This window comes from Elephas maximus, chromosome 10 (assembly GCF_024166365.1).
Source record: "Elephas maximus indicus isolate mEleMax1 chromosome 10, mEleMax1 primary haplotype, whole genome shotgun sequence".
Taxonomy (NCBI): domain Eukaryota; kingdom Metazoa; phylum Chordata; class Mammalia; order Proboscidea; family Elephantidae; genus Elephas; species Elephas maximus.
Genome location: NC_064828.1, coordinates 31386472 through 31410948, shown reverse-complemented (window position 1 = coordinate 31410948; position 24477 = coordinate 31386472). Strand labels below are relative to the sequence as shown.

Below are 24477 nucleotides of genomic sequence, written 5' to 3'. Positions count from 1 at the left end.
AAATTGGGACCCATTATATAGCTCTTTTTATTGTCAGATGAGGACAATATTTGGGGGTTAGGGTCATGAAACACTCTTGAAATATTTAAAAGTTTGATTGTGAAGAGGAATTGGACTAATTTTGAATAGCTCCAAATGGTAAGACTATTCTGACTCATAATGACACTTTAGGACACAGTAGAACTGCCCCCATAGAGTTTGCAAGTAGTGCCTGGTGGATTTGAACTGCTGACCTTTTGATTAGCAGCTGTAGGTACTACGCCACCAGGGTTTCCAGAGAATTGCTGCAGTTACAGGAGAGTAGATTTGGTTCTATGTAAGAGAGTTTCTAATATTTAGAGCTGCCTGAAAACTGGACAGATTGCCTCCATAAGTAGTAAATCCTCCCTCAAGGAGTCCCTGGGTGGTGCAAACAACCACCCAAGGGGGCCTTGGAAGAAAGGCCTGGCTATCTGCTTCCAAAAGGTCACAGTCTTGAAAACAGTATGGAATGCAGTTTTACTCTTACAAACATAGGGTCACCATGTGTTGGAATTGACTTGATGGCAACAGATTTTTTTTTTTTTAAGCACAATGAGAAAGTTTTAAAAGAAATTGTTTTATAAGCTTTCTAGATTTGTGATCTGTATATTTTCCTAGCCCCCCACTCATTTGCTCCAAAAACAAATTTTGTTCGGCAAACATTAAGACCCAACGTGTCAGGTATAGTTAGCAGTGGCCCCTAGTCCTCATTGGCAGACCCCCAGCAGAGTCTCCTTGGGCAGGCAACCTGGGAATTGCAATGGCAAGAAAGCATCCTCCTAGCCCAGTCTCAGAACTGCCTAGCAGGTGGGTAAAAATTTATCTCCAGCCCCTTGACATCTCCTTTTCTGTGCTCATTAATCTACCTCCAGGTCTTTGCCCATCTTCCACCCTACCCTGTCTAGAGGATTGGTAGATAAATCTTCACCTACTTGTAAGACCCTTATCATAAAACGTTCTCTCTGAATACTGTGCATGGCTCCAATTCCTCTCCAGTCAAACCCAGCACCTAAGTGACTGATTCCAAGCAATCGTTATATTATCTTGTTTTGATTTTGCCAAGAGATATATTTTCACCTCAAACAAAGGGTTTGGGATCCCAAAGAATCTGCAACTGGTGGAATATAGCACTTGTGACTCCACTAACATAATCTCACCTCCCCACTATGAGAGCACAACCACACACATGCATGCATACATGCACACGCCCGCACACATACACTTACTCACACACACACCCTCACATGTGCACGCGCACACACGTGCACACACCCATGCGCATGCACATACGTGCCCACACACAAGCATATGCATACAGGCACACACCCACGCACACCCACGCACATGCACACACACGTGGCGCGTGTGCTTCTAGGCAAACAGCCTGATTTATTGAAGGAACTGGTTGCTTAAAAAAATCTCTTTTGTTTTCTTTTCTTAAACCACCTTCCTTAGTAAAGTGTAATCTTAAACCTTTAGGTTTAGTTAAGGAGGAAAAATCCCTACCGAGGAGGGAGACTCAATCGTAGACCCTGAGTTTTATTCCTTCTTGGAGTATTTTTTGCTGGTTTCCTCTGCCACGGTCTCATTGGTCACAGAGCAGCCCTGCTCCCCTTTCTCAATTCTTCCAGAATGTAATGGAAAACCCTTCCCAAGTCACTAAAATGACCCACCCAATGGCCAGACAGTGCAGGGGGAGGAGGGCACATTGAGAAGGGGTGAGGCCTGGGTTCAATCCTGGTGCCTTCACTGCCAGCCTGAGCCTTGGCAACTAATCTTCAGTGGCCTCCCTCCGTTCTGGAAGGCCCAGTAAAACCAATGGACATGGGAACAGCAGAAAATACAGTCACCAAAGCTAACCGTGCATTTTGTAGGTGAACACATCACAGAAAATGGACTGGTCTCGCAGTGTTAATGTGAGGTTTTAAAAGGTCCCTTAGGGTGACTTTTGTGCCTGGAAAAGAATATTCAGCAGACTACTTTGACTTTTTAAAATGTCTGTTCACTATGTTAAAGCTTAGTTCTTCCTTAAGTTTTTATGCTTAACTTACAAACGAGTAAATTTTAATAATCACTTTCAAAGAGGTATTTGATGAATATTTGGTCCCATTTATAAACATAGGTAATAAAACTCCTTTAAACATTTAAAAAACTTAATATATTCCATGTCTTTTTAAAGTAATATGATCATCTGAGCTAACAAACAAGACGTCCCTGGGTACCTACAAAACTCATAAATTTAACAGCTCAAAAATATGGTGATTCAACACCTAAGTTCTCTTAAATGTTTCAAAACTAATTTTGATGGAAAATTCTATTTCAAAGCACATCTAAAGGAATTATGCATTTTAAATTAGAATGGTGAATCTAATCCTTTACTGTAACAGACCAAATTATCTTAAACAGTGCAAATACCTAAAACCCCAAATCTGCACAAACCCCTTAATGCAGACATATTAATGCCGTGTGTTCGAGTCTCTTAAATATTTCTATCCTTAATTCTAGTTTTTTTGTCTAGTAAAACACTTCAAACCAAAAACCAAACCCATTGCCATCATGTCGATTCTGACTCATAGCCACCCTACAGGGCAGAGTAGAACCTAGGCTGTGATCTTTACAGAAGCAGACTTCCACATCCTTCTGCGCAGAGGACCTTTCAATTAGCAGTTGAGCACTTTGACCACTGTGCCACCAGGGCTCCTTAAAACATATGTGCCCCATTGCTGTCGAGTTGATCCTGACTCATAGCGACCCTATAGGACAGAGTAGCACTGCCCCATAGGGTTTCCAAGTAGTGGACACGAACTGCTGACCCTTGAGTTAGCAGCCACACTCTTAACCACTGCCCCACCAGGGCCCCCAAAATGTACTTACCCACTAGGAATTAGTTATGGAATCCCAAACTGTTGCCAATGATTTTTTGGGGAGTCTGCTCTCCGTGGCCCAGAGAGCATAACCAGCAGAGATTTCATCCTAAGTCTTCCAGGGCACCTTTTCTCAAGTCCCTAACTGCCTCACTGAACCCTGTTTTATCGGTGCTATGTCATTACTGCCCGAAAGGGCCAGTGTCACAGCTCATGGCCCCTAGATTCAAGTTACACTCCTTTCTAATTCTTCAGCCTACACACGGAAGTCATAAACTCCTACGCCAGTTGACACACCACTTGTTTGGATAAAACTAATCTATTTAAGGATTCATTCTTTTGTGAGTTCTTTCCACAGTCTTCCCAACGTCTAGGGCCACAGCTCTTACTGAATGGCTGAATTTCTCTTGGTTTTCTTGAACTCTAGTTACAGACCTTAAGTCAGGCCAGAGATTTGCGTCGGGAAGATTAACGTTAAACAGAAAAGGAACTTTAGGTGAGGATTAATGAAACTCTGGGTGAGGTGGGAGAAAAATGTTACAGAATCCGTATGACTCATTAATCTCTTCTGTCTTATTGTTTCATGGTGTCTCATATGCATTGTTTAGTCTTGACTCCTGAACTAGACAGTGAATTTTTGATTCCACCGTTTGTGCCACCCTTTCAAGGCCATAACATATTAGGAAACCAGTGAAATTTGGAAAAAAGAAAATAAAAGGAAACCCAAAAACTTTTATGCCCTCTAGAGGCAGAACTTGGGATAGAAGGGAATTACTGGAGAAACAAAAACAAACAAACAAAAATAATGAATTGGCACAAGTGTCTCCTAGATCAGGACCTTGAATGATTGGATGTGATTGTTTGCACTAACCGAGGCTGAGAAAGCCTGCAAGAAGAGGGGCAAGTTTGGAAGCTGGGCAGATCGTGAGCTCAGTTCTGAGCATATTTGAGAAGCCTGTGGGAGGAGGCTAGCAACAATACATAGACAGACATATGTGGCTTCAACTTGCGAGATCTGAGCTGGAGATATGCTTTCGGGAGCAAGTAAGTGGCAGTTGAAGCCGTGATATGTATCAAGTCACTCAAGGACAGTGTAGAGTAAGACAAAAATGAACCAAGAATAGGGCCCTGAGAAACACTATTGTTTAAGATGCAGACAGAGGAAGTGGAGCCTTCCTGGGACACATAGGAGAAGCTTGTTGCTGTCGTTTGCCTTCAAGTCAATTCTGACTCATTGCGACCCTATAGGACAGGGTAGAACTACCCCGTAGGGTTACCTAGGGTACAATCTTTATGGGAGCAAATTGCCAATCTTTTCTCCCTCGGAGAAGTTGGTGGGTTCAAAATGCAGAGCTTTTGGTGAGCAGCTGAGTGCTTTAATGAATTGTGCCACCCGGGCTCCTTTAGGAGAAGCTAGGGGGCTCCAAACCTTTATGCTTTCTCCTGGGGCAGCAATACACACTCCATCAGGCACAGGAGCATGATTTATTACAGTAAAATCAGGCACACGCCCTTGCCCAGCATAGGGAACACAGCTCAGGTTCTCCTGCCCTCCGTTCTTAGATAATCTCCTCTGTCTGGAATCCCTCTGAACTGCCCAACCACAGCCTCTTCCAAGGACCTGATCTCATTTTTGTATTTGTAGTTTTGTATTCTTTTTCTTTAAGAGCGTTTTCAAAGTTTCAAAACCAAACCAAACCAGTTGCCATTGAATCGAATCGATTTGGAATCACGGCCACCCCATGTGTTTCAGAGGAGAACCGAGCTCCATTGAGTTTGCCCAATGGTAGGAAGCTTTTGGAAGTAGATCACCAGACCTTTCCTCTGAGGTACCTCTGGGTGGGTTTAAACCATCAACCTTTTGGGTTGTAGCTGAGGACTTAACTTTTTGTGCCACCCAGGGACTCCCCATACACCACAGGTCCCACAAAACCTGGATCTACCCTTGCTGAGATCCTGAGTGCTTGACTGTGGAAGAGCCACAAAGTACCAGGCACTCAGAAAGGAAAGTAGGCACCGGTGAAGGGCTAAAGAGAAGGACCCCTCTTCCATCATCATTTGGTGCATCCGTAAAAGCCCTTAAGGAATTAAGAGTCTGGGAAGCTGGGTGTGTGGGAGGGAAATGGTATTTGCAAAGGGGGTAAGGATTACTAAAGAACTCAGGAGAGGAAAGGCAGCAGCAGCAGCTTTGGCAGTGTGCAGAACTTTGAGGGTGGAGGACCTGGCCTCAGACAACATTGTCCAAGTGCACAGGAACCAGCTGGTACCCCAGGTAATCTTTCTGTTGTGGAGGGTCACAGGCCACAAGGAAGAATGCATCCAGGTTCTCCTCTCTGTACTTGCAGTCTGGGTACCTCCCTGAGACGTGCTCATTCTGGGTCAGGGACATGGGCTCTTGGCTCTGGTGGCAGTTTTCACGGCTGTTCTTGCAGGCTATAACGGGGGTCTGGCAGGCAGTGGCCACACTGGAGAAGGACTCATGCAGAAAGCTGTTGAGGTTTTTGCAACGTTTTGTGTACTTGTTGATGTTCTCCATTGCAGTGTTGCACGTGCTGAGTGTCAAACCACTGAGCTGAGGTCATGTTCTTGGGCTTGGCACTGACTGGGACCTGGGCCACCCACAGCCCCAGCAGCAGGAGCAGCAGCAGAGGTTGAACTGGTGTCTTGGCTGGTGCCATCTCTCCCAAGGGGACAGTAGAAGAGAAGGGAGGGTTAGGTGGGTGAGTAGGTCATCATGGGTGAACTCTACTAGTCCTTCTACGAATTTTATACCCTAAGTCAGTAATTGCTGGGTTCCTACAATCCCAGATATTTAAGAACATCACTGATACTGTGCCTGGTTACGACCCCAATAAATGTTTACATTGTTTAGCTCTCACAATTGTCTTAGGAGGTGAGCATGAGTTTCCTTTTTTTCTATATGAGCAAACTAAAGCCTTAGAAAGGTTAAGGAAATTGCCCATCATCACACAGATACAGAGGGTTAGATATAGGATTTGAATCATGGTCTCTCTGCTTTAAAGCCCAGATTCTTTTTTTTTTAATTAATCCTTAAAGAGATTTTACTGAAGCTTAAGACTAACAGAAAGAGGAATAACATAAATAGACCATCAGCACTGGCTGAGTCCAGCGCCCTGGCCCATCCTCACAAGCTGTGTCCCTGACCCACTTTAGCGGAGTATTCTCTGGTGCACCTAAGGGTCTTCTGAGTCTCCGCTCAAGAATATGAGGCCCACCGACAGAGGGGAGTTCCTACCTGATGACTCCGCACCTCCAATCTATACCAAAACTGCCTCCCCAGTCAGTATTTTGACCCAGGACAGGCCGCTCACCAGGGTGTTTGACTGTGGACATGTTCTCCTCTTCAGGAAAGCCCACCCCTCGCCTGCAGTGGTGACCTTTAGCCTCTGCCTCCTATCACAACACAATGTAAAATCAGTACCAGAGGTATTTACTTGCCAGGGAATCGCTTCCTTCCATCTTTGCTTCTAAATTCTAAAATGAAAGGTCATCTTTCATTTTCAATGTTTCTCAAGGTCTGGTTTGTATAGCCCCAAGCCCACATTCTTTTCACTCTCCCATGCTTCACTTTAAAGCTCTGAGAAATCAAACCCTGAAGGGAAACTAATCTTGGAAGACAAATAGGACAAGGGTCCGTAATCCACTCTCCCAGGATAGCTCAGACATTCCTGAAAGAGTCTTTATTAAGGTTGTGGGGTCAGGTTAATTTCTTCCTGTTCTGTGGCCCAGATTCTCACTGAAGCAAGAAAAATGGTCTCTCCCCGCCAGGGAATTACTGCCCCAGCTGGCAAAACAAGATGGAGAGCTGAGTTCTTCCCATGTTGCAGAATGTCTTGGGATGCGAGAGGATCAGAGCTGGAAGAGACCTTAGCGATCATTTCATGCTCCCAAAAGGGCACATGCTCTTCCCAAGGCCACAGAGTGGCAGAGCTTGGTCCAGAGGCTGGTTTCCTGACTCAGCCTGTCGCCTGGTCTAGTGCCAGGTGAAAAGTGAAGGAGGAAGCATTTCCCATGGTGGGAGCAGAAGGCTGAGCGTGGTGAGTATGTCTGTGTATGATTTTACGTGGTACATGAACATTGCCTTAAAGAGTTCTCTTCTAATCCTCCTGATAGCATTAAGGAAAAAGTTTCCTTTTAGAGCAAGAACATGAATTCTTTTTTACTCTAACATTTGATTCTCTCCCTTTTCAACAGAGACAACAACCTCAGGCTGCGTCTTCAGTGAAAAACAGTATCTGGGTAGACTGTAATACAATTAGTTTGGATTCATTATGCTTATTTTCACTCCTATTTATTAAGTGACACTAACATTCTTTGAAAGATGGTGTTATGTAGTTTCATTTTCAAAGAGCTATTTGAATTAAATGAATAAATAAATATTTAGTAAATTTTAAAAACTAGTGGTTAAGTGGATATTGTACAAATTGTCAAGATAAGAAGCAAATGACTGAAGTTGAGGGAACTTGACTCTGTGCTACAACTTCTCAGGTTTGTGTTCTTCATGTACTGGACCCCACCCAGCATCTCTCCCTCTGGGATTTGTGTGACTTCCCTGCCTTTTAGATAAAATGCTCCTTGAAATGGTGAAAATCATTGAGGATCTGAGGATTCACGTTGCCAAACGGAAAACTTGTGAGATGTTTGTCCTTCCATCTCCAAAACAGAGCTTGGTTCACCAACGGAACTCACCCTTTCCACAGTGGGAACTCTTTCGTGAACTCCTCCCCATAAAGCTAACAAAACATTGATTTTGAACCCAGGAGCACATTACTCAGCAAGCAGCTGATTTGGGCCCCAGGGAGCAAATGTTTTTTCTTTTTTTTTCCCTACCCTAGGAAATCATTTCTCTTCTGCAGGGACATCTGAGCCTCTCCTATTGAAATGGAAGGATTGCCAAGTAATTATTCATTAATAGTTGCAGATCCAAGCCTCTGGGCTTTGGAGGGTGAGGATGGGGACAGTAGCAGGAGACGAAGGCTGGTTGAAACATTTCCTACTGCCCAAGATGACTGACCAAAGCCTGTGCAAACCCTGAATCCAATGAAGTTGCAAACTTTCCCTCAAGTAGGTGCTGGCCCTGCAGCTACCTAGTCTCACTCAGACAGGCCTAAAAAACCCAAACCAAACTCGTTGCTATTGAGTTCATTCCAACTCATAGCAACCCTATGGGACAGAGTAGAACTGCTCCATCACGTTTTCCACGGAGTGCCTGCTGAATTTGAACTGCCAGCCTTTTGGTTAGCAGTGGTAGCTCTTACCTACTTCACCACCAGCGGTTCCCAGAGAGGCCTAGGAAAGGGATTTTCCTGATTGCGCTTTTTGATCCTAGTCAGTGAGTCTTCCCAACTGCCACAGTCTCAGGGCTGTTTTATCCATTAGGCACTAGAGGCTCAGTGTTTAGGGCCTGGGAAGTTTTTAAGTTTTAAGACTGGGGAAAAATATATTGGCTCCAATATAGGAAAAGAGAATTGCAAAATTAAATTAGAACTTTTTACTTACCTGTTACCAAAGTAACATAAAGATGATTTCATTTGTTTTGAAATTTGATACTCACAAACTGATCTTAGGAAAATGATCTTAGGTTAGGCGTTCTCATTTTATAAGTACCATGACTGCAGAAGGAATAGAACCAATCATTAAAAAAAAAAAGAATCTTGTAGCCAAATATCTCAAAAGCAAAACTTCAAATATCTTTTCAAATACATTTTTGCAAAAATTGTATTGAATGAAGAATATGTACTTTATATATTCCATGTGGCATGATGAAATGTTAAAGTGCCTAGGAGTATGGTGGTATTAAAGATGGCCCTAGATATTCTGAGGAGCCCTGGTGGCACAGTGGTTAAGGGCTCGGCTGCTAACCAAAAGGTCAGCAGTTCAAATCCACCAGTCGCTCCTTAGAAACACTACGGGGCAGTTCTACTCTGTCCTATAGGGTTGCTATGAGTTGGAACTGACCCGATGGCACCTAACAACAGCAGACATACTAAGGCCAGTTCCCTCGAGTGTAATATTAACTACTTTACTAAAGGCAGTGCGGTACGATGAATCGCTTTTGTGTGGCCTTTCTAGCCATGGTCTTGGTGACTCCCACCCACTGGGCTTGAAATGAGCAACCACTGAGGCAGGAAAGAGAAGATCCCACCATTACCAAAGAAGAACAGCCAGGGGGCCAGCACATCCTTTGGACCCAGGATCCCTGCTCTGAGAAGTTCCTGGAACCAGGAGACAGAAAGAGAGAAAGAGAAAGCTGTAACACTGAAGGCAGCAGAGACCCAGCAGCAGGAGACATCATGGCGAGCTTTCCAGCCCACGGAAGAGAAAACTGCGTGCCTGGGATGCTTCTGGGGACTTATTGGCAGGGGCTAAGAGAGCTTTGTAACACTCGCCTGAGCAGGCTAGAGGCCCAGGGCCAGAGAGGGGTGTGCCTACGAGCACAACTGAAAAGAGATTGTCCTGATGGAAGAACTGTATCCTGAGTGTTCTGAGATTGAATTGTAACCTGCTATTGAGTCGGAATCGACTCGACAGCACTGGGTTTTTTTCTGGTATATTTCCCTAGCAAACCCCATAATCATGAGTATTGTCTGTGAGTTCTGTGTGGCCATTGCAATGAATTACACTGAACTCAGCAGAGAAGTAGAGAGTACTGTGCGAGGGATGGTTGGTGTTAGAACTGGTAAAGATAGCAAAGAGAAGAGGCATGAATGTCCTCTTAGGAAGCAGCCTTGGGCTGCTGATATTGATTCTCTTTCCCCTTTATGAAGAGAGAGGAGGTCAGATGCCCCTTCCCCCCATGCCGTTTTTACAGGCAGCCAGATAATATACACGACATTATTTAAGGGTCAAGCCATCACAGGGCTATACACAGCAAGGGAAAGAAAGGGATATTAATAAGCGCCATTTAGTGAACATCTAATATGTGCTTGGCATGGTGCTAAGTGCTTCGTTAAAAGTAAAAGCTAACATTTTTAAGAAGTGCTTTCTATATGCCAAGGAATTGCGCTTTATGTTTATGCACAACAATATTACGTGTTCCACGTTATTATCCCCGTTTTACAGAGAAGGAAATTGAAGCTTGGAAAGATTAAAGTCACAGATGGACCCCTGGTGGCACAGTGGTTAAGAGCTTGGCTGCTAATCAAAAGGTCAGCTTTTCAAATCCACCAGCCACTTGTAGGAAACCGTACTGGGCAGTTCTACTTTGTCCTATAGGGTCACTATGAATCGAAATCAACTTGACGGCAATGGGTTTTTTTTTTTTTTTTTTTAAGGACCAGGATTAAAAATAAGGTCTGTCTGGCCCCAAAGTTAGTGCTGTCTCTACCTGCCATACTGCCTTTCTTTTTATTGATAATTATGTCAAGGGTTGAGAGTCACCTTGTGGGAACTGGCCTGGATCACCGGTGTCGAGTCTGATTGATCAGTGCCTGTATGTACCCGTTATATATTGAATTTCACCTCTGTTGTCTATCATATTCTTAACACTGGGCTAGGCAATGTGTGTGTGTGTGTGTGGTACATCTCAATCAATTTGTTGATCTATCTAGCTCTATCCAAAAACATTTCCTCTCTTACCGTGTGCATCCTCATGAGATAGGAATATTTACACTTGTTTTACAGATAAGAAAACAATGTCCATGTGTGAGGGGTTGAATAATTTGCCCAGAGTGACACAGCAGTGAGTGACAGAGCCAGTCAATCTGACTCCTAAAGCCACACTCCAGCCACTGTGTCAGGCTGCACTGCACCAGAGTCAAAGGCAGCTTCTTGTCATCTCGGAATCAATCCTTACCGATTTTGTTTTTGTGTGGGGACTTCTGGCCAGTCCCCAGAGCACAACATAAATTCCTACCTTGGGGTGAATCAAGCTGCAAAGTAAAAATGGTGTAGTGGCAAGAATGCTGAACCAGCCATTAATAGCCCTAAATTCTAGTGTCACCTCTGTCACTAGGTGTATGACTTTGGGCAAGACACTTCGCTTCACGTGGGCCCAATTTCATAGAAATCAAAGCTGAAAGTCACTTCAGAGCTCACTTAATCCTATCTCTCTGCCCAATTGGAGGTATATTCTCTATAATTTTGCCAACAGATGGTTTTCGAGTTCGAACACCTCTAGAGACAGGGGTCTTAAGCAGCCTGTTCCATTGTCTGAAAACTCAACATTTTTTCAAAAACTCGTTCCCCCATGTAAGTTCTTTGTTTCTGAGTTTGGCATTTCTGGTTGAAAATATTCATCTCCTTTGACTTTTTCGCTTCCTTCATCTCCAATATCAGTTAGAAGCCAGCCTACTGAGTACCTAGAATGTTCAAAGCAAGGTAGAATGAACCACTTAGTTTTATTGGTTCTCTTGTATACATATTTTTTCACCACCTGTCTGGATGACTTTCTTCACCTTCTATCTGCCTCCTTGCCTACTCTTTCCTGAGTCCAACTGAGCATATGTAACATTGTCGGTTGGAATCAACTTGAAGGCAATGGGTTTTTTGGTTTTTTTTTGGTAACATTGTTGGATGGATCTTGTTAAAATATTCTTTTACAACATCTCTGTTAAAAAATTTCAGAGATTCTCTCTTGCCTACAAGGTAACATTCAAACTCCTCAGCCTGCCATCCAAACCTTCTGCTACTCACCCTACCTCCAATCCACCCATCCCCTACCAAGGGTCTCTCCCACTGCTTTCCAAACACGGACTATCCTAACACAATTCTGTTCTAATAGACTGGTCTTCCTTTTTTCCCCAGGACATATTTTGCTTTCTTTAACTTGGCTCCTGTTTTTGCCTCTTTCCTGAGAGCCCTCCCCCAATTATTATCCATTGTCGGAGATCAGCTCGATCACAGCCTTCATGAATCTTCCTGCACAACTCTAACTCTGGAACATACTTTAGCATTTACTCTCAGTAGACTCATTTGAGCATTTAATCACAGACTACCTGGGTTGTTATTTAACTCTCATATATGTATCGAGTCTTCCGAACTAGACGGTAAACTCCATGGGACATAAGTCAGGTCCTTTTATGCTTCTGTATCTCCTTAGTGCCAGACAGGTTGATGGATCACAGGGGGACCCTCAAAAGCTGTGTGCTGAACTGAATCATCATTCCAGTTCTGTCAGTCTCCTCATCATTTGTAACACAAAGGGTTTGAGTTGAGTAAGTACTAAAATGCACCCTCCACCTCTGACACTCTGTGAAACAAACAAAAATCAAAGTGCTAGAAGCCAGACTAGAAGATTAGACTGTAAGGAGAGGCCTAATGAAAGGCTCTGAAAATAACTTGAAAGAGAAAAAAGAAAGTAGAGGGTGAGGGACTATCCCCCAAAGACCAATTCTTTCAGGATACCCCAAGAGGGGTGAGTGAAGGTGCCAGAAAAGTCAGTCTGGGTTGCTGGCCTAAAGGACAGCAGCTCCATGAGGGTAGTCTTTGAACTACAAGTGCCACCCTCAGGAGGGTTCTTCAGGCTCCATCCTCCCACAGCTACCTGGTGTTGAGAGGCATACCCTTCAGGAAGAAAGTTCTGGAAGAGTGGGGACCAGGATTGGGGCAGTAGGGGCCAGGGTTACTACAAATGACCAGGAGTGGCTGAGGGTGGGACGGGGTGTACATTTCCTGATCCTCTGCTTGGGGCCTATGTGAAATTGTCCAGACCTGGTTCCTGGTCCCTGCTCAGTAGAGGGCAATGGTGTGATCTATTTATAGAGATTGTATCTAAGGAAGCTCCTGTGACTAACAGGCTCAACCTACGTTTCTCTGATAAGTTATAACAGCATTATGAGATGAACTATTGCTGCTTTTTGTAGGTGCCAAGGCGGAGACAAGTTGGGATGCAGAAGCCCCGAAGTAAAATTCATCGAGAGACAAGCTAAGTAAAGGTATGAAGTTAGCTTTAGAAGACAAACGGCTCTGATGGTATTCTGTTTCTCTGGTCACAGCATAGAAGATTTTCAGCTAAATATCTGCCAAGCAGCTCATGCCTCCACGGTGGATTGCCTGGGGCCAGGACAGATGACTTTGAGGAGCTCTCACTCCTAACAAATGGACTGCCCAGAAGTCCTGGTGTTTGACTAGCCAATTGCCTCCAGCGTTATCCTCTGGCTGGGTAACATTTATATCTGCTAATTCATAAATGAGATTGAGATTATGAATATTTATCTTCCCAATTACTTTGTGAGTCACTTTTTAAACAGTATCCGGGGGAGGAGGGGGGAGATGAGAATAAAGGAAACAGGATGAAAGCCTGGGAAACTGGGGCTGGAAAAGTGAAGTGGGAAACAAGAAGGAAGACAAGACTGCAGGGCAGTGTCCTGTCCCTGAGCAGCTCTGGAGAACAACAGGACTTCCTTGTCTGAACTTCTCTGAATGTCCTTCTTGGTCTGTTTGCCTGGAATATGAGGTCTTGTTAAGGACTCAACAACCAGGGCAGGAGAACTAGGTTGATCTCATATGGAGGCAAAAACCTTGTCAAAAGCTTCTACAGGTTATCATAAATTGCTTGTCCTCAACAGGGACCTCTGATCCCTAAGGCTCATGGCCATGAGGAACTCTGCATCCTGGTTTATGAGCTCTGAGTATCATGCTCCATCCCATGATGTCCACTTGCCACACTCCTTCTGGGAAGCACCACTCTATTCCCAATGGCTGACCTGTCTCCTGCTGGCTCAGTTTTACTTCATGTGTAGCTGTTTGAGGCCTTCTTAGGATGCCCATTCCCACCATGATCTAGTCTCAGTGAGTGGACAGTCTTACTTTGTTCCTAACTACAGGATGGGTCCTCAGGAAGGGGAGGATGTACCCTTTCACCCAACCAGAACTGAAGCATCTGGCTCCCCTCACATGCCCTTGGCCTTCAACTTACCACAACAAGGCTGGGTGTAGCATTCATGATGATGAAGATGATAAAAAACAAAAACAACTATAGTTAACATTTACTGAGGGCTTCCTATGTTCTAGTCACTGTTGTAAGTGATGTATATCTGTTTACTAATTTTCAGCACACAAAGGACTATCCTACTGCCCCGGCCCTATGACTATCCTATCTTCCTAGCCCAGTTCTTGAAGAGAAATACTGGTCAGAGATTCAAACCCACATAGCACAAGTTAAGGAAAACCTCATTAAAGCCAGTGTATTCCTACCCCAGGCAGAATTCAGAAGAGTGCAGAGGGTCACAAAGCCACAAGCTAAATGTCCTCCTGGTGCCTGGAGTGCCTGTTTTACTAAAATTATTATTTTATTTGGTGGTGGTGGTGGTCAGTGGAAGTAATTTAAAGCATTATCTTTAGAGAAAATTAAACTATATGATGGAGTATATTGAAAACTCCAAATGAATTAAAAATTTTGTTTACAGTATTAAATGTTTTTACTTTGAAATAATTTCAAATTTATGTAAAGTTTCAGAAATACTGCACAGAGCTTCCCTATACACTTCACTTAGATTCCCCAATTGTTAACATCTCTGAGAATAAGTTACAGACACGATGCCCTATTACCCTTTAATATTTTGGGGAGTATTTCCTAATTACAAGGACTTTTGCCTACATAAGGAGTTCTTGGTCATACAAATGGTAAACATGCTTGGCTGCTAACTAAAAGGTTAGAAGTTCGATTCCAACCAGAAAGGACTGGGGATCTACTTAAAAAAAAAATCCGCCGTTGAAAACCCTATGGAGCACAGTTCTCTGACACATGTATGGGTTCTCCATGAGTTAAAGTCAACTCAGTGGCAACCTGCCTACATAAACACAGTACAGCCATCAAACCAGGAAATAAATATTGATTCATTATTACCACAAATGAAATTTTAAGATACAAAACATCCGTACACGTCTTAGCTATTCTAGAAATATTACTTAAGTGAAAAAAGAAGACTTTAGAGAAAGCTCAAGCTTGGTGGTCACCATTTTGAGTGTTTAAATTTATTTTCCTCGGCTATTACTAGTGCTTCAGGGAGAAGTCTGGGAAATATTGCTCTGTGGGCTCCAGCTAACTATGAAAACAGAACCATTGATGTGACAACTTTGAGGATAAAGAATGGTGACCCTTACCAAAGATAAAAGCACTTTGGGATGTCTCATGTCCACCTGGAGCTCCACCAAACAGGATCTCTGCAATGTTTTCACCCTGTCCCTGAACGGCAGATGAGAGATGAAGGCCTTCTTCTTGCCTCATGCTCCAGGACATGCTTGACTAGTTTACTGTCAAGTCCTTGGGTGCTATTTTTTTTCCCAAGTCGTTGACACAATGTGAGCATTCAGGTGAAGGGAATGTGTCCACAGGTGAGGGGCAGAAATGCAAACATGTCAGGATCATGGGCACTAACCACTCTTTTGGATGAACATGCTTTTGTCTCAAATCCAGACATCTACCCATTTGCGGATTGATTTTCCAGTCCATGCATGGTTAGTTAGGCTTTGAAAAAATTGTCTAAGATCCATTTGGGACCATTAATTAGTGTGCTGGTTTGGAAACATCACTTGACTGATCCAAGAAACCTGAGTTCTTGCCTAAACTAGTCACGTGATCTTGGGCAAGGTGTTTAAGTCCTCTGAATCTTACTTTTTCCATTTATAAATGGGGAAGGTAGGCCTAGATAACCTCCAAGGTCACTGGATAAGGTCATTATACTTTTACGAGTATTTATTGAAAAAGCCCTAAAGCCATGCATATATGAAGTTCAATCTTGTGCTAACTGTCATGGCCTAAGTAGAAATTTGTACTAATTCACAGTGGGATCAGTTTATGTTTTAAATATGTAAGGTCAACTAAGTTTCTACATAAATGCCATAGAAAGTAACAACCATGATGTTTTTCACTGTAACCAATCCATTGGAAAGCAGTGGAGGACCATCAGCCATGGGTATTGGTGAAGGTTTTGAGTAATGGAAGATGAACTAAGAAATGGAGCTGGATCAGAGGGTAGGAAAAACATAAAAGGTCTTCCATGATGAGGGTGAGGGAACTGTAAGCCTACCTAAGGACTAGTTTAAATGTCTCAGGCGGTAAGTTTGGAAATGCTGCTAGAGCCTTCTCTCCGTCAATTGCTGTGATAATTGAACCTTTTGGATAGGAAGGGTTATGGAGGACACCCTCAGAAATTAGTGATCCTTAATCCTCTGGCTTCTTTTAATGTTTTTGGGTTCATGGAGGATAGAAATGAGAAAAACTTTCCTTAAGTAGTCTTGACAGACATACTCGATAGCCTTTTTTTGCTCCAGTGTCCTCTTTCCAGTCTAGAGAAATTAATGCGTATTGTCCTTTCTGTCTGACCTTGACCATTACGGTTCCTACTCTTGGCTAGGAGGTTTGTTGGCAAGTGGAGGGTGAGGAGGAGTTTGGCCTTCTTTGTTTAAATCCTTTGTTCTGTCCCAGAAGTCGGGCCTGCTCCATCTATCACAGGTTTGGCCACTCAACAAAAGTTGATGCCACAGTAGTAAATATAAATGCTAACACCTCTCAAATTTTTCCTACTTGCCAGCTGCTGTACTAAGTGCTTTATAGCTATTGTCACATTTAAACCCCTCAATACTTCTATGAAGTAGATACCATTATATCGACGAGAAAATGTCCACGCCCCTGAGTTGAGGCCTTTCTATCATAGTGTGCATTTCTATCATGGTCAGACATCTTTCCTTACTTCTGTTCTGAAGTATGGACTTCCTATAAGACCTCATCGGCAATATGGGATTTCTCACACCTCTGTGTCTGCTCCCAAGCTCACCTGGTTTGGGGTACCAAACAAGTTAACATCCTGGTGAGAATTGTAACTGCTCTTCTTTCTGTCCCTTGGTGGTGTGATGAGAATCCCTGGGTGGCACAAATGATTAATGAATGCACTCAGCTGCCATTTGAAAAGTTGGCGGTTTGAGTCCATCCAGAGGCACCTCAAAAGAAAGACCTGGCAACCTATTTCCAAAAAATCAGCTGCTGAAAACTCTCTGGAACACAGTTCTACTTGGACACACATGGAGTTGCCATGAGTTGGGATCAACTCAATGGCAACTGGTTTACTGGTATGGTGGCAAAGAGGCAGGAGGAGGGCCTTAAAATATGAGAATCTGAAGTCTTCTATGCACTTTTGGAAGCCCAGCTTCTCAGGAGCGTAGGAGAAATGTGATGAAATGGGCAAAGGCTCTCCCAAAGAGAAGATCCCCCAGTGTCTTTACTGGTAAGTCTTCTGCTGCTATAGCTTCAGGGGATAACAGGGCACTTCCTCCTCCTATACCTGTCCTTGAGATAAAGACCCTTCTCTTCACATTGACTCAACTGGCCCTATTTATATTATGACTCATTCACTTCAGGATATAGAGACTTTGGGGTATCAGGGTCATACATAGATAAGCCTCCTATCTAATCTAACTCTGTTAACCTCACTCCCAGGAAAACCTGCTCATCCTCAGATCCAGTTCTTGGATACTTTTGTCATTGGACTCCACCTTTGCTCCTTTAGGTCCACGTTAAAACCATTCTCTTTAAAGCCATTGACCCAAGTCTGGGTAATACTCCCCTGGACACCCTCCCCTCTTTTCCCAACTCCCACCTCAGCAATAAAAATCTTTAATCAGCCCCCCTTTCCCGTTCTTCAACTTTCAAGTAAGGATGCATTAAGGTTCAGCTAGGCTTGGTATTTGGACTGAATCTGTTATTCATCTTGGTTCTCAGCTTTGGCCTTTGGAAAGCTGAATAGCCAAACGCCTATTTCAACATTATTCCTGGCATCCTTAAACTTGGCTGTGATCAAGAATACATGAAGGAATTAATGTAACTTAAATATACTAACTTCTACATGTGAAAAATGTTAAATTGGCAACTGTTGTGTTATGTATATTTTTACAACAACAAAAAAAGGTCATTTGAAGGAATGGGTAACTGTCATATCTAGTCACGAAAAGCCTCAGTAATGAGAACAAGCCAGGTCATTTGAATTTATTGTTAATATCTGGTTAGTCACTTTTAAATATTGCTGAGCTTCTAGGTGTGATTTGTAGTGACATTCTCCTTACATATTTTTAGAATATTGAAATTCTATCAGCCAGTGGAAGTAAAATACATATTTATTATTTTAAGGAACAATTATAATAATTAATGATTGTGAAAACTTTTAATTTACGCACAAAACAATTATTAAGAATTTTCAAATAGTTAAAACAAACAAAAAAAAAAGCCAGGGACAGTAGTTAACAGTTTATATAAATGACAGGAGAGAGTAAGTTAACATAGATAACTTTAGGAAGAACTTCATATAACTTTTTGAGACAAAAGTATTTATACAATTTAATAAATAGTACAAGTACTACTTATTTTAATTAAAAAAATAATAATAAATAACAGTATAAGGCAGAACAACAGGATTAGATTGCAGCATAATTGTAATCTTTGTAGAATTGCTATATTAGCATTTATCATGTTAAATAAAATAATCCTTAAGGGTTATGCTTTTTCAGAGGACCTTTTATTGAGGTATAAGTTACATACGGTGAAGTACACTCATCTTAAGCGTACAGCTCAATGAGTTTTCACAAAGTAAACACACAAAATCATCATCCAGGCCACGAAAAAAAGCATTTCCGTCTCTTCAGAAGGCTCCCCCTGTGCCCTCCCAGCTAGTATCCTACCAAGGCTACAATTATTCTGACCTCTATCAGTATAGTTTACTTTAGGACCATGTTTAACTTTTAGTTATTTGATGCTATCTATTTAGGTCACTAGTCTTTCCAAAGAAAGTCTGGTTTGAAAATTCTTCTCATTTTGGGAAGCTGTGTTAAAGGCATAATTTCAGCCACTTCAAAACTTTATGAGAAGAACATCTCCAAAATCATAATATCCATCAGAAATATGCAAGAAAAGAATAAAATGAAGAGAAAAATTAGGTGTCCCCAAGTATCTTGCTTTCATACAATGTCAGTTGAAAATAAATGTCTATTTAGAATGGTAAATATATGGTATAGAGGTCACAGGAACACAAAATGAATCAATTAAGTTTGGGGGTAAAATTTCAGATTTATTCAAGTATTCCAGAAGTTCTAGGTACAGTCTCAGTTTCCAGGGAATATGATTTTCACACTTGACCATTTGATATTTGGTCACAATATGTATTTAATACACCTCTACTTTCAAGTCTCTATGTCTTAGTCTTCTAGTGCTGCTATAACAGAAATAACACAAGTGGGTGGCTTTAACAAAGAGAAATTTATTCTCTCACAGTCTAGTAGTCTATAAGTCCAAATTCAGGGTGTCAGCTCCAGGGGAAGACTTTCTCTCTCTGTCGGCTCTGGAGAAAGGTCCCTAACATCAGCCTTCCATCGGTCTGGGAGCATCTCAGTGAAGGAACCTCAGGTCCTAAGGACGTGCTCCGCTCCTCGCACTGCTTTCTTGGTGGTATGAGGTCCCCATGCCTCTCTTTTATATCTCAAAAGAGATTGGCTTAAGACACTATCTAATCTTGTAGATCTCACCAATATAACTGCCGGTAAGCCATTTTATTACATTACAACACATAGGGAAATCAGATCAGACGATAAAATGGTAGACAATCATACAATACTGGTAATCATGACCTAGCCATGTTGACAGATATTTTGGGGGGACACAATTCAATCCATGACACTGTGTGATTGCCTCCTTGTCAATTTATTGGCTCCATATTCTTCTCGAGTTGTTCAATGTTCTCCTTTCTTTTGATCCTCCCTCCCTTATCTCCTTCCCTCAGCACCCCACCACACCCAGCTCACTGATCGGGATTCTGCCTGCAGGCTTGTCCTCTAGCCCACTCACGTCACTCTAGCAAAGGAAAGCTCCCAAGGAGACTTGAGTGTTTGCCTTGGTCTATCTGTTTGCAGAATGCAGATATGACAAGACAGGGACATTGCTATTACTACCACCGCTACTAGTAGTAGGTAGCATTATTGAGTGTCTACTGGGGCCTGAGACTTGGTAGGTCCTCCTAAAGATTATTTCTATTTCTTACTGAAACCTTGTTTGGCAGGTAGTATTACTCCCATTTTGCTTTATGGAAACAGAGCTGCAGAGAGGTTCAGTAATTTGCTGGAGGCCACACAGCTATGCTGGGCTAGGATTTATACCCAGTTCTGTCTGGCTCCAAAGCCTACTCTGATTCAGTTAGGAGTAGCATAGTACCAGAGGCGGTAGGGAGGGATGTATAAATCCATTGCCATCGAGTTGATTCTGACTCATAGCGACCCTATAGGAGAGAGTAGAACTGCCTCATAGGGTTTCCAAGGAGTGGCTGGTGGATTTGAACTGCTGACCTTGGTTAGTAGCTGGATGCTTAACCACTGTGCACCAGGGCTCCAGTGACAGGATGTATTAAAAAAAAAACAAACCCTCCATCTAAGATGCATCAATTGGCCACAACCCACCTGGAGCAAAGGAAAATGAAGAACACCAAGGCCACACAACAACTAAGAGCCCAAGAGACAGAAAGGGCCACATGAACCAGAGACCTACATCATCCTGAGACCAGAAGAACTAGTTGGTGCCCGGCCACAATCGATGACTGCCCTGACAGGGAGCACAGCAGAGGACCCCTGAGGGAGCAGGAGATCAGTGGGATACAGACCCCAAATTCTCATAAAAAGACCAAAGTTAATGGTCTGACTGAGACAAGAGGAATCCCGGCGGCCGTGCTCCCCAGACCTTCTGTTGACACAGGACAGGAACCATCCCCGAAGACAACTCCTCAGACATGAAAGGGACTGGTCAGCGGGTGGGAGAGAGACGCTGATGAAGAGTGAGCTAATTATATCAGGTGGACACTTGAGATTGTGTTGGCAACTCTTGTCTGGAGGGGGGATGGGAGGATAGAGAGAGAGGGAAGCCGGCAAAATTGTCAAGAAAGGAGAGACTGAAAGGGCTGACTCAAGAGGGGGAGAGCAAGTGGGAGTAGGGAGTGAGATGTTTGTAAACTAATATGTGACAGACTGATTGGATTTGTAAACGTTCACTTGAAGCTTAATAAAAGTTATAAAAAAAAAAAAAAACCCTTTGCCATCGACTTGATTCTGACTCATAGCAACCCTACAGGACTGAGTAAAACTGCCCCATAGAGTTTCCAAGGAGCACCTGGTAGATTCAAACTGCCGACCTTTTGGTTAGCAGCTGTAGCTCTTAATACCACCAGGGTGTCCAACAGGATACATAGAAGGGTTAACTCATCATCAAGGCTGGAAGGTGTAATCAAGTAATCTGGGGCTGAAACTGTGAGCCTGGAGCTTAATGCAGTTCGTCTGGGTCTGAGACAAGGGTAGAGGAGGGGCTGGTGATGGTCAGGGCTACAGGCAACGGCGGGGGGGAGGGGGAGGATCATCAGAACTGAGCCAACCTAAAGCCATAGCCTCTCCAGCTTCAATAGCTAGAGAGGGAGCCTACAGCCCAGTGGGACAGGGAGATGGCATCTTCACTTCCTAACCCCTCTGGCCTGGGCAGGCTGCCAGAGTAGAGAGTCAGGGAAACACCAAGGCAGGGGAGATCATTATCGGGAGGAAGGAAGCTCTGGCAGCTCCCATCAGGCTCTGGGCCACGGAAGTCCCTTGAGGTCAAGGGAAATGTGATCCCAGAGCAGAGAGATGAAGCTGGGACACTCCCCTTACCCTATGTCTTCAGGTCAAGGGGATCTAGCTAGAGCCAGGCTCAGGGCCCAGATTGGAAGAGCGATGGGCTAGGGAGAGAGAGGGGCAGGTAGAGAGAGGGAGAAAGAGAATGATTTAAGATCCCAGGAATGCCTCATGAACACAGCCTCTTGGCTAGAGAGGTAAGACATTTATTGAAGCCAACACAGGGTGACTGGCTCTTCAGAACTCGCAGGGAACATTTCTTCATGGGTGAACTCTCACCTAGTTCTTCTCTTGTTCCTGGAGAGGTCTTTCCTTTTTTGTCCAACTGGTATAGCAGAGGAGCCCTGGTGGTGCAGTGATTAAGAGCTCTGCTGCTACCCAAAAGGGCGAAGTTCAAATCTACCAGGCACTCCTTGAAAACCCTATAGGCCAGCTCTACTCCATCCTATAGGGTTGCTATAAGTTGGAACTGGCTTGAAGGAATTTTTTTTTTTTTTTTTTAGTATAGTAAAAAGTGCACTGTATTCAGAGTAAGGAGACTTAAGTTGTAGTCCAGGTTCTACGCTAAATTAGACAGCTCTTTAATTAAGCTTTCTGAATCTCAATTCCCTCATCCCTACAGAAGGCAAGTCCCAAAAAACCAAACCCATTGCCATCGAGTCGATTCCAACTCAGAAGGTAAGTAGTCCCTGTCAAATCTACCTCACAAGGGATTAGAGGATTCCTGTGGATACACACTGAAAGACATGAAGTGCTTTCTAAATATGAAGTGGCATTTCTTTGTCTTCTGCTTTCCTTCCGGCTGTCTCTCTTTTCTCAGGTCACTTCACTACCATGTCAGAGCCAGGAAGATTCCTAGTTTAAGAACAGGAACAGCTCTGTCCATAAATCCCACACACCCTTCTTGCATTTATTTCCTCCCCTTGTCATGCTGCCATGATAAGACTGGAGAGGACAAAGGAGAGACGTACAAAGACATAGGACAGGGAACCCACCCCCGGCCTCCCTTGTGGGTAAGCTTCTGGAAAACAGCAACAAAAGGATGAAAGACCATCTCCTCTGGAGCTTATCTCACAAAGTTGTCAGCCTCAGATCCCCCTCAGCTTCCCAGAAGATCCTGAGCCCTGAAAGGGCCCCAAGAGAAGAGGGGAAGAGAATGTTCTAAATATAGGAGGAATGGTGCAAAGGCTTGGAGAGGGAATAAAGGCACAGCCAAGGAGTAAGGAGAACTAGAAGCCTAAAAGACTTTGTCCAAGTGCACAGGAACCAGCTGGAAGTGCCCAGAGTCACTTTTCTGGGGAGGGTCACAGGCCACGATGTAGGATGCTTTCTTGCTTTGCTCTTTGTACTTGCAGTTGGGGTACTTCCCCGAGGTGTGCACACAGATGGTCAGGGACACAGGCCCTCGGCTCTTGTGGCAGTTTTTTCGATGGTTCTTGCAGGCTATGGTGGGGTTCTTGCAGGTGGTGGCCACACTGGAGAAGGAATCGTGCAGGAAGGTGTTGAGACCTTTGCAGTGTTTTTTGTCCTTGTTGATGCTGCCCATCGCAGCATTGCATCCTCGAGGGTGAGGCTGCACGTGCTGAATTTCAAACCACTGAGCTGGAGTCTTGTCCTTTGGTTTGGCACTGACTGGGACATTGGCTACCCACAGCCCCAGCAGCAGGAGCAGCAGGGGCCAGAATCCTGCTCTGGCTGGTGTCATCTCTCTTAGGAGGGACAGTCAAATGGAGGGTTAGGGTCGCTGGGAAGAGAGAGCACACAATGTTCAATTGAGAAATAAGGGTCCCTGGGTGGCACAAAAGTTTTGTGCTTGTCTACTGACCTAAAGGTTTGCAGTTTGAACCCACCCAGCTGCACTGCAAAATAAAAGCCTGGTGATCTACTTCCGTAAAGATTATAGCCAAGAGAACCCTATGGAGCAGTTCTACTGTGTAATACATGGGGTGCCATGAGTTGGAATCAACTTGACGATGAGTTATACCAGCTAATCACCACGTCCTTATCCTGTTGTCTCTTTTCCTTGCCCTAAGTCTCATCCCTTCCCCCTCTGGGTACCCACACACACCTTGACCCCCACCCCCTAATTCTGTGACCCTTTCCCCCTCACCTTGTATCCCTATCTTCCTTCATTCTGTCCCTGTTGCTTCTCTCTGTTCTGTCTCCTCTCCCTGACATCGCCAACTCCTTTGCGTTCTCATGCCTCTATGCCTCTATCCTCTCTTTTTGTGTCTAGTCCCCTCCAAGTCCCCTTCCCCACCTCCCCCATGTCCTCATTTTTTTCTATTTTGTGCTTCCATCCTCCAACATCACTCTCCTTTCTCCCCTATGTGTGTCCTCATCCCCTCCATGTTGAGTCCCTCCTTTGTCTATCTTATCACTCACCTGAGTGTAACCTTATTCTGGCCAGAGTTCACCCCTTCTCTATCCTCTCTCCTTACCCATCCCGTATCCCAGGTTTCACCTCCTCACCGAGTCCTTGTGTTGCAGCTCTTGCTCCTGTTCAATGGGCCGAGGGTGCATCCACCCACCGCTGGTCTGTCAGATATTTGAGGGCCTCTTCTCACGCCTAACTCCTTCAGAGTCTGCCTGGAATATGTGGCTTCTGTTTGGGGGCGGGCCTCAGGCTTTTGTACAGTCCCTGGATCAGGAAATGAATCAGGTTCGCACCTCTCCACTTACGTGTCCCAAATAAGTGGATATCTATGAAGCTAGTGTACCTGCCTAAACAAGTTCGGCAATGAGGAAGCCTGAATCCTCACATTCAAAGACTATATTTGACACGTGGCCACATGATTTGAATGACTGTTTAATAAAGCACCTGACCCAGGTGTCAACTCAAAATGAATTTCAGGGACAGTTGTCATTTATCTCCACCTTTGGTTCGTGATCCTGGGAAAAGCCGATCACTGTGGTTTTAAGGATTGCTTTTTCTCTGATCTGATGTACAGGTAGAATAGCCTAGAAAGTTGGTTGGAATGGTTTTTTGTCATTGGGAGAT

The 24477-nt window shown here is 43.8% G+C and overlaps 1 protein-coding gene and 1 pseudogene across 1 annotated transcript; both read right to left on the bottom strand.

Moving 5' to 3' along the window:
- Positions 1–5027: 5027 nt before the first annotated feature.
- Positions 5028–5563, bottom strand: LOC126084002 (ribonuclease 8-like; annotated as a pseudogene).
- A 17098-nt stretch (positions 5564–22661) lies between these two features.
- LOC126084624 (ribonuclease 7-like) lies at positions 22662–24078 on the bottom strand. Its single transcript, XM_049899228.1, has 2 exons — positions 23949–24078; positions 22662–23220 (listed from the first exon to the last, which is right to left on the bottom strand). The coding sequence occupies exon 2, from the start codon at positions 23179–23181 to the stop codon at positions 22714–22716; it is 468 nt and encodes a 155-aa protein (XP_049755185.1). The 5' UTR covers positions 23182–23220; positions 23949–24078; the 3' UTR covers positions 22662–22713.
- Positions 24079–24477: the final 399 nt, after the last annotated feature.

Coding starts and splice junctions, on each gene's coding strand:
- LOC126084624 (XM_049899228.1), bottom strand. CDS start 23,181: ATGACACCAGCCAGAGCAGGATTCTGGCCCCTGCTGCTCCTGCTGCTG.